This window comes from Triticum urartu, chromosome 5A (assembly GCF_056163025.1).
Source record: "Triticum urartu cultivar PI428250 chromosome 5A, HENAU_Tu73, whole genome shotgun sequence".
Lineage (NCBI taxonomy): Eukaryota > Viridiplantae > Streptophyta > Magnoliopsida > Poales > Poaceae > Triticum > Triticum urartu.
This window is the reverse complement of record NC_141877.1, coordinates 634,859,428-634,874,727: the sequence shown is the minus strand read 5'-3', so window position 1 is coordinate 634,874,727 and position 15,300 is coordinate 634,859,428. Positions and strand designations below refer to the sequence as shown.

Genomic DNA, 15,300 nt, shown 5'->3' with positions numbered 1-15,300 from the left:
TCTAAGTCTTATGTCATTGATCTTACATTAAGATTTGTGTGGATATTTTTCTTTTCCTCTTTATACTTGATTCACTCATTTAAATGTGCAATAATTAGAGCACATCTAGATGTGTCCTAGACACACCTAAATTAAAATCCTTCCGGCGGTCCGACCGGTGCACGATACAAGGGAAGGCCGTCCTTTCCTTTAATTTGGTGTTCCAGCGCGCCTGGGTACGTACGTGTACGTCGTTGGCCTCTGTGATCGATCTGCCGCAGCTCTGCCTCTACTCTCGGCGTCGATCGACCCGGTCACGAGAAGACTCACCACGAGAGCATCCGCCGATCGACAAAGACGACAGACAATGGGGCCGACGACGACGGAGCCGGTGGTGGACGCGCGGTTCTGCGCGCCGCACGCGACCGCGTTCACCGTGAGCAAGAAGTCGGAGCGCAACATGAGCATCACAGACGACGCGGACGGCGCGGCGGTGATGCGGGTGGAGGGGCAGGCGTGGTGCTGGCCCCGGCGGTCCCTCCTCCTGGACGCGGCGTCGTGCCACACGGTGGTGACCGTGAAGCGCTGCCCGTCGCTGCTGCCGGTGACCCGGAGGTGGGAGGCGTTCAGAGGGGGCAGCGCGAGCCCGGAGGAGCTGCTCTTCGCCACCGTGTCGCAGCCATGGGTGTTCTCCAGGGGCGTGGTCCACGTGCACCTCGCCAGCGGCAACCGGAGATACAGCGAGAGGCGCGTCGACTACGTGGTCGTCTGCGGCGGGCAGGACGGGCGCGAGTGCACCGTCTCCCTCGGCAGGGCCAACGGCCCCGTCGTCGCCAAGATCAACCGCACGACCGAACCGTCCGATGAGCAGCCGGAGTATAGTGTCAGTGTCAACCCAGGCGTCGACCGTGCTTTCATCCTGGCGCTCACCGTGATTCTGGACGAGATACGTGTCGACGAATCTTGGCGACACAGGAACTGAAGTTTTATGGGTTGTTTTCATGCAATATGTTTGCCTCTATTCTTTGTTTCTCAGGGGATGTTACCTTTTCTAATCAAAGATGCGGTATGACTTTGTTTACGTGTTCTCTCTCTATGGAACTGATTGATGCTGCAGAACAGAAAGTGCCTGTTTTGGATAGTATAGGGGCAACTATTGGGAAATACATCTTGGTTCCTGTTTGTATCTACACCCTTTCCCGCAAAGAAAGTATCTACACCCTACATGGGGATTTTTTTACTAATTATAAAAAATCAAAACAGTTTAGAAGTTTTTTTACAATAAACTTTACTTTCTTTTGCACTTGTATATAAATTTGCACGGGAAAAACCCCAGCATTGATTTCAGGGCAAAAAAAATTTATTTGCCATTATAGGGTCACTATTCATACTATTTTGGTCGATTTTGTTTTTCTTAAAGAACTCAAGTTTTTTTTTTCTTTTTGTGGAACTTTTTTTACAAGTACAATGGAAGGTCAAATTTATTTCAGAAATATTTTCAGTTTTTTTTGGACTTTTTACTAGCCAAAATGTCCGTGCATTGCAACGGGATAAAAAGTTAACACACCATCTAGCCTTAATAAGCATTGCTAAGACCACCTCCCCCCCCCCTCCCCACCCATACACATGTCAATGTCCTATATTTTAACCCCCACCCGTGTGGCCGCCTATATTTCTTCCCACCATGATCGCGACATATATATGTTAACAAATTTGTATGAAAATATATTCTTGTACTCTATGCTTATTTGTATTAAAAAATATTGACATCTTAATGAATGATAAAAGTATGCTGAAAAGGTCTATATCTTGGGACAACTACTTCTCAACTATCCCCAAGGTGTAAGTTGTGCCATCTATGATCATATCACTAAGGAAAATAATGGAAGATTCTTATCAATGATTTATGCTCAGACATGATACACTTCTTCGACACTTATTATGAGTACACGGCATAGTAAATCTTTGTGATATAGCACCTGTTAGCATATGAGTTGACCTTGAGGCTTATTGTGTCTCTACATCAGTTATCTTAAATCCACCATCTGAAACTACAATTATGACATCATTATGCAACTTATAAATACAAATTTATTTAATAACTTATTATATGCGTCTGCAAGCTAAGCATGGAATTAAACTCCGCTGATACATGCTAATGATCATAAAGGATGCCAGTAAGCCAGTAATTTACTCAAACAACCATGATCGGGAAAAAAAACCATGACCAAGATGCAGACTCATCACATTCACACTCGTTTCAGCCATAAACCACCCCAAACAAGAGATCAAAGTACTGTACGGGGGATAGAGATCGCCGACAAAGGCAGGGATCACATGGATGTCGACGCCGCGGTTCGAAGGGCCTGAAACACCTCACCCACCATTACCACATCCGGGCAGGATCCCAACGGGGCGGAGATTTTCACCTATAAATTGTACGAGCAGGAAAAAAACAGCAGAGCACGGAGAAAATCCACCAATGGTTTTGATCTAGGGTTGATGTTAGCCAACAATATGAACTCACGTGTTTTCAGCAACCATCCTCTGCATCGCCGGCGTCGCATACGCCCCAGCCGCTCCAAAACCAAGAATTGACGGCGCCGCGCCAGGAGCCGTCTCGGCTGGCTGGGGACAACCGTACCCCTCGCCACCGGCCACGAAGGCCGACGCGGCCCGCTGCTGCGCGTGGGAGCTGTAGCCGGTCAGGATGCACGCACGCCCTGACTTCTCGTACTCCCGCCGGCTCACCACGCGGGTGCTCAGCTCCCGCTGCTCCTCCACCAGCGCCCTGCACCTCGCATCGTCAGCCAACGCCGGCACCAGCGCCTCCCGCCCGCGCTCCAGTATCCTCGCGGCCTCCAAGTACTCGCCGCGCTCCGCGGCCGCGCACGCCGCCGCGATGTCCTCCGCCGCCTCCACGCGGAATGTCTCCCGCGTCACGTCCATGTGTTGGGGAACATAGTAATTTCAAAATTTTCCTACGCACACGCTAGATCATGGTGATGCATAGCAACGAGAGGGGAGAGTGTTGTCCATGTACCCTCGTAGACCGAAAGCGGAAGCGTTAGCACAACGCGGTTGATGTAGTCATACGTCTTCAGGATCCGGCCGATCCAAGTACCGAACGCATGGCACCTCCGAGTTCAACACACGTTCAGCTCGATGACGTCCCGCGAACTCCGATCCAGCAGAGCTTCACGGGAGAGTTCTGTCAGCACGACGGCGTGGTGACGGTGATGATGTTGCTACCAACGCAGGGCTTCGCCTAAGCACCGCTACGCTATGACCGAGGTGGAATATGGTGGAGGAGGGCACCGCACACGGCTGGGAGAGATCAACTGATCAACTTGTGTGTCTAGAGGTGCCCCACTGCCCCTGTATATAAAGGAGCAAGGGGGAGGCTGGCCGGCCCTCTATGGGCGCGCCAGGAGGAGGAGTCCTCCTCCTAGTAGGAGTAGGACTCCCCTTTCCTACTCCTACTAGGAGGAGGAAAGGAAGGAGGAGAAGGAGAAGGAAGGAGAAGGAAGAAAAGGAGGAAAGGGGGGCCGGCCCCCTAGTCCAATTCGGTTTGGGCTAGGGGGGCCACGCGGCCTGCCTCCTCTCTTCCACCACTTGGCCCATGAGGCCCATTACTTCTTCCTCGTATTATGTAACTCCCCGGTACCCCCGAAAATACCCGAATCACTCGGAACCTTTCCGATGTCCGAATAGTCGTCCAATATATCGATCTTTATGTCTCGACCATTTCTAGACTCCTCGTCATGTCTCCGATCTCATCCGGGACGCCGAACTACCTTCGGTACATCAAATCACATAAACTCACAATACAATCGTCATCGAAACTTTAAGCGTGCGGACCCTACGGGTTCGAGAACTATGTAGACATGACCGAGACATGTCTCCGGTCAATAACCAATAGCGGAACCTGGATGCTCATATTGGCTCCCACATATTCTACGAAGATCTTTATCGGTCAGACCGCATAACAACATACGTTGTTCCCTTTGTGACACCTTTGCCTCTATCAATCGATATGTTACTTGCCCGAGATTTGATCGTCGGTATCTCAATACCTAGTTCAATCTCGTTACCGACAAGTCTCTTTACTCGTTCCGTAATACATCATCCCGCAACTAACTCATTAGTTGCAATTCTTGCAAGGCTTAAGTGATGTGCATTACCGAGAGGGCCCAGAGATACCTCTCCGACAATCGGAGTGACAAATCCTAATCTCGAAATACGCCAACCCAACAAGTACCTTCGGAGACACCTGTAGAGCACCTTTATAATCACCCAGTTACATTGTGACGTTTGGGAGCACACAAAGTGTTCCTCTGGTAAACGGGAGTTGCATAATCTCATAGTCATAGGAACATGTATAAGTCATGAATAAAGCAATAGCAACAAACTAAACGATCAAGTGCTATGCTAACGGAATGGGTCAAGTCAATCACATCATTCTCCTAATGATGTGATCCCGTTAATCAAATAACAACTCATGTCTATGGTTAGGAAACATAACCATCTTTGATCAACGAGCTAGTCAAGTAGAGGCATACTAGTGACTCTGTTTGTATATGTATTCACACATGTATTATGTTTCCGGTTAATACAATTCTAGCATGAATAATAAACATTTATCATGATATAAGGAAATAAATAATAAATTTATTATTGCCTCTAGGGCATATTTCCTTCACCATGGACGGCTGCTGGTCCTTGGCCAGCTCCACCGGCCTGTGCATCGCCACGTGCTCGCCAGCCATGTCCAGCACCAGTCCGGTTGCCATGCCGCGATAGGTGCAGGTCACCTTCACGAGCTGCGTCATGTCGTCCATGTTGCCGGCCCTCGGCACGTCCACCAGGAGCAGGAAGCGCCTCTCCTCGTCCGCGTAGAGCTCACCACGTCCACCGAGGTGGAGCGCCCGTACGTGTCGATGCTGGTGTTGTAGCGGCCGGACTTGACTGCACGGACGCGCACCGGGTGCACGCACTTGACGGTGATCAGCGCCTCCTACACGACCACGGAGAGGAGCCCGCCGATGCCATATGCTGGTCGGAAACGGATCGAGCGGGATCGAGAGATAGCCGTATGCTGGTCGAGATAGATCAGTTTTTTTGGAACGGATTGGGTTAATATGTGCGATATACGAACCAGGTCGGATGGACGGACGAACATGCTATTAGTACCACCTTGTTTATATTACGATTTTGTCCATACAAATTATAAAAGCGTATTATGATATGAGAAGAAAGCGTATTGTGACGGTGAACCCGACAAAGTCAATCCGTGCTTTATTAGTAGGGAGAGATTTGATAACTAATTTTTCCATATAGGGTGTATACACTCATAGACCAAACTTCGGCCACCCGCAACTATTGCATGTGTGCCTGATTTTCTTTCGAGTCTAGTCAAATCAATCAACACCGTTTGATCTAGACCATACGGCCGAGAGCCTTTCGACCTCCCCAGGTCGTCTTCCTCCTGCTGAACCCCTCCCCCCTTCTAACGCCGACCCCCGCCAATGGCGATACCGTGCGTGCCTTGGCGCCTTCTCTGAACCGCCGCTCCCGGCCCACCACTAAACCCCGAATGATCCAAGCGCACGCACCCAAGCCCGTCAAATATCCGACTCCCCTCCACCTCAGAGACTGCTGCCATATCATTGTTGGCTCTGTCTCGCCGTGAGGCTGCGAGGAGAAGGTGACTGACGCCAGTATTTCATGGTGGAGTTTCATCGTTATGCATGTTGTCTTTTTTTCTTTTCTTGGTATGCATGTTATATTGTGTTTCTATGAAAATAGGCCAATAACATGAGAAAACAATTCACGCTAATACCAATAAATTCCGTTAAAGAAAAGAATGTTGATTTGCTATCACAAGTCGTAATCAATTTCCGATGAAACATTAAAGGCTAACGACGGTTTGGAGAACTTGGAGGACATAGTTAAGTATGAAAACGGAAAAAAGATGACCTGGTACCCTGTAGTGCATTCAAAAACTAGTTCATGCCCTAAATATTGCAGAAAGGCCATTTCAATGATACATAAATAACCACATACTAGAAACATGTTGTTTACGACAAAAAATTATAACAGACAGTCAACTTATGATTTGTGATAGAAAAACATGTTTTATTACAACTTGCATTTTGTGATACAAAGTTGTTTGTTTTTCCACAAATATGAGTGCATGTCCTCAAAATTGCCAAGAGAGTTTCAAGTCTTCATTTTTTTAAAGACACAGACGACTCTCATGTCGCCTGCTTAGGGAGGACCGGCGTTTACACTGTCCAGCCCCCTCTCCTTTTTTTTTGAGGGGTGAAGCCAATTTATTCATCAAAGTCCACAACACGTGGGATACAGTTTGGAGCCTGGGGTTGGCCTAACCAGATGTGGCTCCCCGGCCCTAAAGAGAGTGAATACTTGGCAAGTTTGTGTGCGTCTCTATTAGCCGCACGACCTTCAAACAAAAAATTACAAACGAAAGAAGAGGCTCTACTTCTAATCTCTTGAATTATTGCAGCGTTTCTGCCCATGTGTGACTTTGAGATGTCACTTACCACTTGCTTAGCGTCAGAGGCGATGATCAGATTATTCAGGTTGAGATCTTCCGCAAGAGCAAGGGCTTCACGGCAAGCAACCGTTTCCAAAATCGCAGGGTCATCAACTCCAGCAATGACCAGCGCTGAGCTCCCCAGGTAATTGCCATGCTGATCCCTACAGACGGCAGCAGATGATCCTCCCCTCCCGGTTCCAACACCAGCATCAACATGAATTTTGAACCATCCCGCAGGTGGGGCTCGCGACCTGATCTGAGCAGGATGCCCTCCTCTTGCTATGGGCTCCGTTCTGTTCTCCAACACCTCGAGCTCCGCTATGAACCTTCTAACAAAATCAGTAGTGGCATGTGGTGTTTGAAAGATCCCTTCATGGATTGCCTTTCTACGGGCCGTCCATATTGCCCATAGGGTGACTGCTAGCAGTACAAACTTGTCGTGTGAAAGGGAATCCATCAGTGTAAAAAGCCATGGCTTAGCTTTTGGTTCGGTGCTAGCGACAAGCGCTTGTGGTAGGTCATCATCAATCAAAGCCCAAACACATCTGGATGATGTACAGTTGAGCAGCGAATGCCTCCATGAATCTAGTGCCCCACACATCCCACACGCTGAACTGTCCGACATATGTCGATGAGCTCGGACATCTTCTGTTGGGAGAGACTGTTTTGATAAACGCCACAAAAACATTTTCACTTTCCCCGGTACCTTTGTAGCCCATAAACTTTTCCACGATCCTTCCTCCGCTACCGCCGTTGATGAGCCTGCTGTGCTTTCCAACCAGGCCTCCCGGCGCCTTCTAGTCTGCACTAACATGCGATATGCCGACTTGACCGAGAAAACACCATTCCTTTCAAAGTTCCAACTCCAGAAGTCCTCGGTGTTGCGTGTGCACAAAGGAATACTTAAAATGATTTTCGCATCCATTGGCATGAACACCTGATTGACGCGTTGGAGGTCCAGCCCCCTCTCCTGCCACACCCTCTTCGGCGATGGCTCCACCGCGGGTCTACCGGGCCAGTAGCTAAAGGTTGTTGGATCTCTCTCTTGTGGAGTCTCTAGTGTGTGGATAATTGGTGGCGGTGGTTTCAGGCCTTAGTTGCCTGTGACGGTGAGTCAGGCCTCAAATCCAGTTTGTGTGACTGTCGGCAGTCCCCCTCATTTTGGTGCTCGAGGTCTCCAACCTCGGAAGCCTGTGAATCTAGCCCACCCATGCATGTGGGAGTGCAACACTTCCGTTGGCAATGAGATGTATTGTTTTAGCATGATGGCATCTTTGTGGCCTCGTGCTGGGACTGGTGGATGCATAAATGTTGAGGTGAAGCCAGAGGGTGGCAAGGCCATGCGCTCAGGTAACTGTCAAACTCGCCAAGTAACGTGTTTCAACGAGGTGGAAATGTGATGCTAGGGGCAAAAGCCTTGTGCTAGCTTTACCGGCACTGACGAAGGCAATGCCTTAGGACCGGGTGTCACATTTCTTAGAGGCATCATAATGGAGCTTCCTCCTCTTTCAACCGCATGTGCACTTCGGGAAAAAACCTCATATCCAGATTGAACAACGACAATATCATTGACATTTTACCTTCTTTGCGGTATTATCTCCGAGCCAATGGTCGTTGGTTGTTTGACCTCTCGGACAAAGCATGGTTGGTCGGTATAGGGTCCATGGGTGCGGTTGGTGGTCACGAAGGAAGGTGCAGCATGTCCTAGTTTTTTCTTGCTTCAGGTGTTGGCCATGTTGTTTGACCAAGTTTGTTGAAATTGCTTGATGGTTTCATTCGAAACCGGGATAGCAACTCTGGGATCCACTTGGATCACCTTGTTCCCATACGACACCCTCCACCACCCTCCTTTTAGAGGGGTGTTGTTAGGTGGCAATGAGACAACCAACACACAAGGTGTGTATGCCTTGGTTGATTAGATGAGAAGATAAAAATGAAACCATTGTGGAGGTGTTGCATCAGGCCTACCTAGCTAGGTTCCGGTCATATTGTTCGACCAAGTTTTGCATAAAGAGCTTGTGATTTCATTTGAAGCCGGGCTAGCGAGTCCGTGATCCACTCGGGTCATCACCACATTCTTGACTAGTGTGATCCACCACAAACCAGCGCCCCCGATAGAAGTTTCCCGAAGGTTCTTGACTAGTTATCTAGATTCCCTCATCGGTATTCATTATCATCCTGACTGCGATTCTATCAAAGGTAAAGGTGTCATCTCGTACAATCACTTGTCAAAGCCACATGCGATATCGCTATAGAAGCCCAGGATCAAGTGGACTGGCGCTGATGGGCTATTTTCTCCTGATGGTAGGGTTGGGGCTGGTGTGGTCTCAGAGACAATTAGGGTGCTATCATCTTCTCTTCATGTCGAAAAGTATTCTCATGTCGGGATGCAATGGAATCTGAAGTATCTGAATGTATGGGGGATTTATCCTTTTCTATCTAAAGATCTAAGCTATTAATCATCTTGGAGGTTGACTCGTTTGTGGTGGTGTTTGCCGCCCTAGTGAAGGAAATAAAGCATTTGTTGAGTCTTCGTGAAACTTATATTACTCTCATTAATCATAGCCAAAATGAGGTTAGCAATTATTTAGCAAACTTTGCTAGTTTTTAAGGAAGAACTGTCGTATGTGTGGGTTCGGGTCCCCCAAAAGCATTTGAGCTTAGTTTGGTTGATTTTAATTATGTGGAGTTTTGAGTAATAATACAAGTTTATCCGCCAAAAAAAGGATCCACACCTCATTCCCATAGGGCATCTCTCCCCTCCTTGTAGAAGGGTGTTGTCTGGTGGAAATCAAACAACCAACGGACAAGGCATGCATGCCTTGGTTGGTTATAGGGGCTCCTTTGATTCAAAGGATTTGCATAGGAATTTCGGGGGATTAGAATCCTTAAGATTTTTTTTCCTATGTTGATGTTTGATTCATAGGATAGAATACTATAGGAATTTTTTCTAAGGATTTCTTTGCACTGCTTGTTATAGGATTTCTAGCACCCATTCAAAACTCTTTAAAAGAATTCTTTATTTTTCTAGTTTTGCTAAAGCACATCTAGATGTGTCTGAAGTATTGCACATCTAAGTCCTCTGTCTAAGTCCTCTGTCATCTTTTTTAAGCGAAGATTCATGAGGGCATCTCCTTTTACAGTTTTGGTAAAGCACATCTAAATGTGCTATAAGTATTGCATATCTAAATCCTATATCGTTGATTTTACATCGAGATTCGTGTGGATATTTTTCTTTTCTTTTTTCTTTTTCATCTTTATGCTTGATTCACTCACTTAGATGTGCAATAACTAGAGCACATCTAGATGTGCCCTAGACACACCCCTTCTTTTATCCTTTTTTTTTTCCTTTTTAGCTTGATTGAGTCCCTTAATGTGCAATAACTAGATGTGCCTTAGACAGAACTTTTTTTCCTATGATGCAAAAAACAACTTAAAATCCTGTAGAGAATTAAGATGACCATGACATTCCACTTCTAGATTTTTCCTATTCAAGTTCCGTAAATCAAAGAGGACCCTCGAATCTTGGTTGAGTCGATGAGATGTTTGATGCTCCCTCTGATTCAAAATAAATGCCATGGCTTTAAACTATGGTTAGTTCAACCTTAATGCAAAACTTTCCTACCTCAATTCAAAATTATCGACACTTATAGTATTATGGAGGGAGTATATACCCACGCCCTTCCATTCTATCCTTGTAGCTCCGTGTTAGTCCAACTGAGATATGCCGGGATAATGTCTTGTACAGCAAGGAAATAGTGATCCTTCAGAATTCTTTTTTTTTTTCAGAATTCAGATACTACACGAAACCTTGGGAGTACGAGGTTCGTACGTACATACCTACGTCTACGTGACGTACCTGGCGATCTCTTGCGGCTCTGTGTCAGATTCTCGACGTCACGAGCACCCACCGATCGGCAATGGCGTTCTCGGTGGTGGCCGCGCGGTTCTGCGCGCGGCGCCCGACGGCGTTCACCGTGACCAAGACCGGCTGGCCGTGGCGCCGCGACCTGACCGTCACGGACGCCAGCGGCGCGGCGGTGATGCGGGTGGAGGGGCCCTTCTTGAGCCTCTTCCGTCGCTCCGTCCTCCTCGACGCAGAGTCACGCCCGGTGCTCACCGTGGAGCGCTCGCCGTCCGTGTTCGAGATCACCCGGAGGTGGGAGGCGTTCAGGGGAGACAGTACGAGCTCCAAGGATCTGCTCTTCGTCGCCGTCGTGCAGCCTTCGCTGACCAACACCGGGGACATCGACGTGTGCCTCGCCGGTGAGAGGTGCCGCCACTTCGTCGGCGTCCGCCCCTGGTACTGCGGGACCGACTGCACCGTCAACCGCGCCGACACCGCCGTTGCTCGCATAGAAAGCTCCGGGGGGTTTCTCTTCTGGCCGACCAAGTATGACATTCGTGTCAGCGCGGGCGTCGACCATGCCTTCATCCTCGGGCTCACCATGATTCTAGAGGGGATACGTCTCGACGACGCTGGACAAGAGAGGTCACGCGCCCTCGAGAGGTCACGAGCTAGAAATAATAAAACTTATAAGTACTGAATTGTTGCAATTTTCATGTAACTTTTTCCGGTGCAAGATGTTTTGCTCCAGCTTCCCAATCAGTTTGCCAAAGAGATGGATAAGTTTACACAGTGTTTGATCTAGTTTGTTAGGGCATGTACGATGGTTGATAAGATAGTCTTATCTTAAGTTTTACATGTAATTTAGAAATGACAAAGAAAAATGTCTACAATGGGTCATCTCTTAGCCTTATCTTCATTAACTAGCAATTCTTAAAAATGTGGTGAGACATATTATGCTAAGAGATCATCTCTTGTCTTATCTTAAATAAGAAAACACAAGCCTTCTCTTATGAGTTCTCTCTCCTCCACCTCATTATTTATCCTACGTGTCACTCCTAAAATAGCACCATTGTACATGCCCTTAGTTACATATTGAACTGTTTCAACTCATGATGCCGAACACCTATGACAGAGGCGAATCCACGTAGAAAGTTGTGGGGGCGAATACCCCCACTCGTTTTTTTGGCCCACTTGTACCCAGCCTAGAGCCTTGCCCCCGCTCACTTTCTTGTTACTCTGTCATCTAAAGCCCATCTGCCCATGCGTGAGAAAGGCAGCAGCAGAGCAGCCCATCTAGAGAGAATACAGCTAGCCGCTAAAGAAAAAACTTCTCAAATCGCTAGAAACGTACGTGTTCGTGACTTCGTGTGTCCTCTGGCGGCTGCCGTGGCTCCTGACTAATCTGCATCTCGTGCGACTGCCGCCGTGACGACCTGAAGCCGCCGACGCCCGACGCCCGACACGCCGCCCCTCCGATGAACAGCCTCTATCTGCACCGCACACGCCGGCCGGCCGGCCAGGTCGCCGTGCCTAAGGGAAAAAAAGACGCCCGCCACTCATGGTGGCCTAGGTTCAGTTCTCATCTTTTCCTTTCTAATCTCTATATTATTAGTCTATTCTGATTCCATGTTTAGAACGTACAAATTGGTAATTGGATTGGTAAGAGTAAGCGGTATTTCAATCCTAAATGGCATGATCTGCATCGTAATTTGCTAGACTACATCGAGGTAGAGGACGAGGCATATTGCTCGTGTTGCTATTTGTTAAACTCTTCCATGCGAAAAGCGTCGTGGGATGAAACGGAAATGTGTTCAAGCTTATATTTTTATCTGTCAATGTTTACATTCACTCTATATTTAAACATGATTTTTGTTCTCAGCTTGAAGGCAAGAAATTAGGAGGTGCCAGCTAAAAGGAACGACATATTCATATTTATCAAGTTATTGTGCCTCAAGTGGTTAGTTCACTTTTATCTTGGCAATGAACTTGTCATAGTTATGTGTGATGACATTATCTTGTAAGGAACTATATGATTTTGCTTCTTACACACTATATGTATGATTTGTGTGGTTGGTTTTATAAATTATCTAGCCATTAGTTACGTATACATGTTTGTAGAAAAAAAAATCATATACCTCTTTGCCCCCTCTCATTTTTTATCCTGGCTCTGCCCCTGACCTATGAATATGATAGAGGCCACAATATTGTGCATGAAAAACACACATAATAGTGATGAACACTGGTTGTCAGTACAAGTTATGTATGGTGTTCTTGCAGACATTAGCTAACAGGGCACTTCAATACAACATGACAGAGTACCCTCCCCTCTGCGTGCACTATGCCTAAAGGCATGCACTGAATGCTGCTTGAATGTGAGGTTCAGGCGCCCGGGTCAAAGATTCGCCTTGTCGGTCACCCAGTGGTGCACTTTTCGGTGCAATGCTGGAGACCCCATGGAATAGGTGCCTTGATTGACCACCAAATATCAGAATGTCACCGGATTCAAGCTTAATCTTTGAAGCCTTGTCTTCGTCTCTGACATCGCCATACGAGAACTCTACGGTGTCATCCAATGAAAAGGAAACAACAACAATCCCTTGGCAAGGCTAGATTTCTCTTCATGTCTTCCCCGTCACGTGACACAAATCAATTAGGCCCAGCAGCACCCGTGAAACAAGAGAACGTGAGGTCCTAACTTCCCGCTAGTGGTGTAGAAGTAACAATTCAGATACCCGGTGACATCAGAGGAAATTCTAAAGCAGGATGGGTAGCTCCCCCGCCTCTCTATTTCAAGAATTCGTGGGGAGCTTCAGTGGCATCTTTCATGAACTTAGCCAATCCTTCTGGTATCTTTGGTGGTTGAGCATTATCAAAAGGTCTTATATGCCCATATGAGCATGAATCTGGTCCCTGTTCTTCCCTAAGCACATCATCCGTAGACTTAACTTAGCACCTCCTCTGTACCCAGGTTGATAAAATCCTCCTGGGCCAACACCGATATCCTGACAATGGTTGAATCAATGATTTTCAAACCAACCTAGTTTCATCTCCCAAATTATGCAAAGATAATTTTTCATACTTCATCAACATGTATCAAGTATCTCAAAGCACAAAGGCTGCACAACCATCATGGATTATTGCCCTTGTGCACAATAATCATGACATTTATTTAAAAACAAAACAATTTATTGGATTTATTTTACGGGCAGCATTATTGAATGTTGAAACCCTTCACTTACATGTAACAGTTGAGGTATAACTTCCAAGACATAGATTTATAGGGTAAACATACTAATAAGACACGAGGGGATTAGCAACATGACCAATGAAGTGCACTACACCGGTGATGTCTTCTCGAATAAGGAAGATGAAAGGGTGATTAGCGACGAAATCCATCCTTGAGGGTTGTGACTGATGTACTATCACAGCACCAGTTGCTGCTGCTGCCTTAGTTCCTTCTTCGTCAACTTCGACAAACGTTTTGTGGAAAACAGATGCGATGAATAGGCCCACGAGAGAATTCACCATCTCTGAAAGACTGGCCTCCATACTGAATGGCAACTGAAGACCCAAACCCTTGAGCAAATTGGATGCTTCAAATCCAAAAGATATCTTGAACTTTGGGAGCATGAACTGTCCGACTTCAACCATCTCCGTTGGGATATGGTTCTCGATGAACTCCGGTTCAGTACTTAACCTTTTCGACAAGCTTGAGAGACCATCATGTGCTTCAGGAAGAAGAATGTACATGAAGAACTGCCTTTTGTCCCCCACCATGCTGGTATGGAAGCTTAAGTATCTTCAAGCCATCAGAAGATGAAAGGTACTGTTTACTTGTACTAGACATGAATGGTATAAGAACTATGAGGTACGGGGTGACGCGGGCGACGCCGCAGGCGACGACGGGGTGACCTCTCCCACCGGGGATCGGCAGGTTGGAGGCCGTTTCTGGGTGTTATGCGACGACGCCGGTGATACGTCTCCAACGTATCTATAATTTTTGATTGCTCCATACTATATCATCTACTGTTTTGGACATTATTGGGCTTTATTATCCACTTTTATATTATTTTTGGGGCTAACCTATTAACCGTAGGCCCAGCCCAGAATTGCTGTTTTTTTTGCCTATTTTAGGGTTTTGAAGAAAAGGAATATCAAACGGAGTCTAAACGGAATGAAACCTTCGGGAACATGATTTTCTCAACGAACAAGGCCCAGGAGACTTGGACCCTACGTCAAGACACAAAAGAGGAGGGCACGAGGTAGGGGGCGCGCCTACCCCCCAGGCGCGCCCTCCATCCTCATGGGCTCCCTGTTGCTCCACTGACGTACTCCTTCCTCCTATATATACCTACGTACCCCCAAACGATCAGATACGGAGCCAAAACCATAATTCCACCGCCACAACTTTCTGTATCCACGAGATTCCATCTTGGGGCCTGTTCCGGAGCTCCGCCGGAGGGGGCATCGATCACAGAGGGCTTCTACATCATCACCATAGCCCCTCCGATGAAGTGTGATTAGTTTACCTCAGACCTACGAGTCCATAGTTATTAGCTAGATGGCTTCTTCTCTCTTTTTGGATCTCAATACAATGTTCTCCCCCTCTCTTGAGGAGAACTATTCGATGTAATCTTCTTTTTGCGGTGTGTTTGTTGAGACCGATGAATTGTGGATTTATGATCAAGTCTATCTATGAACAATATTTGAATCTTCTCTGAATTCTTTTATGTATGATTGGTTATCTTTGCAAGTCTCTTTGAATTACCAGTTTTGTTTGGCCTACTAGATTGATCTTTTTTGCAATGGGAGAAGTGCTTAGCTTTGGGTTCAATCTTGCAGTGTCCTTTCCCGGTGACAGTAGGGGCAGCAAGGCACGTATTGTATTGTTGCCATCGAGGATAACAAG

The 15,300-nt window shown here is 47.0% G+C and overlaps 2 protein-coding genes and 1 pseudogene across 2 annotated transcripts; 2 read left to right on the top strand and 1 right to left on the bottom strand.

Annotated features, from left to right (window-relative positions):
• Positions 1-346: 346 nt before the first annotated feature.
• LOC147973596 (protein LURP-one-related 15-like) lies at positions 347-961 on the top strand. The gene has a single exon (XM_087524731.1). The coding sequence runs from the start codon at positions 347-349 to the stop codon at positions 959-961; it is 615 nt and encodes a 204-aa protein (XP_087380857.1).
• A 9,623-nt stretch (positions 962-10,584) lies between these two features.
• On the top strand, positions 10,585-11,153 carry LOC147973595 (protein LURP-one-related 10-like). The gene has a single exon (XM_087525047.1). The coding sequence runs from the start codon at positions 10,585-10,587 to the stop codon at positions 11,086-11,088; it is 504 nt and encodes a 167-aa protein (XP_087381173.1). The 3' UTR covers positions 11,089-11,153.
• Positions 11,154-13,682: 2,529 nt separating this feature from the next.
• Positions 13,683-14,238, bottom strand: LOC147973594 (serpin-Z7 pseudogene; annotated as a pseudogene).
• Positions 14,239-15,300: the final 1,062 nt, after the last annotated feature.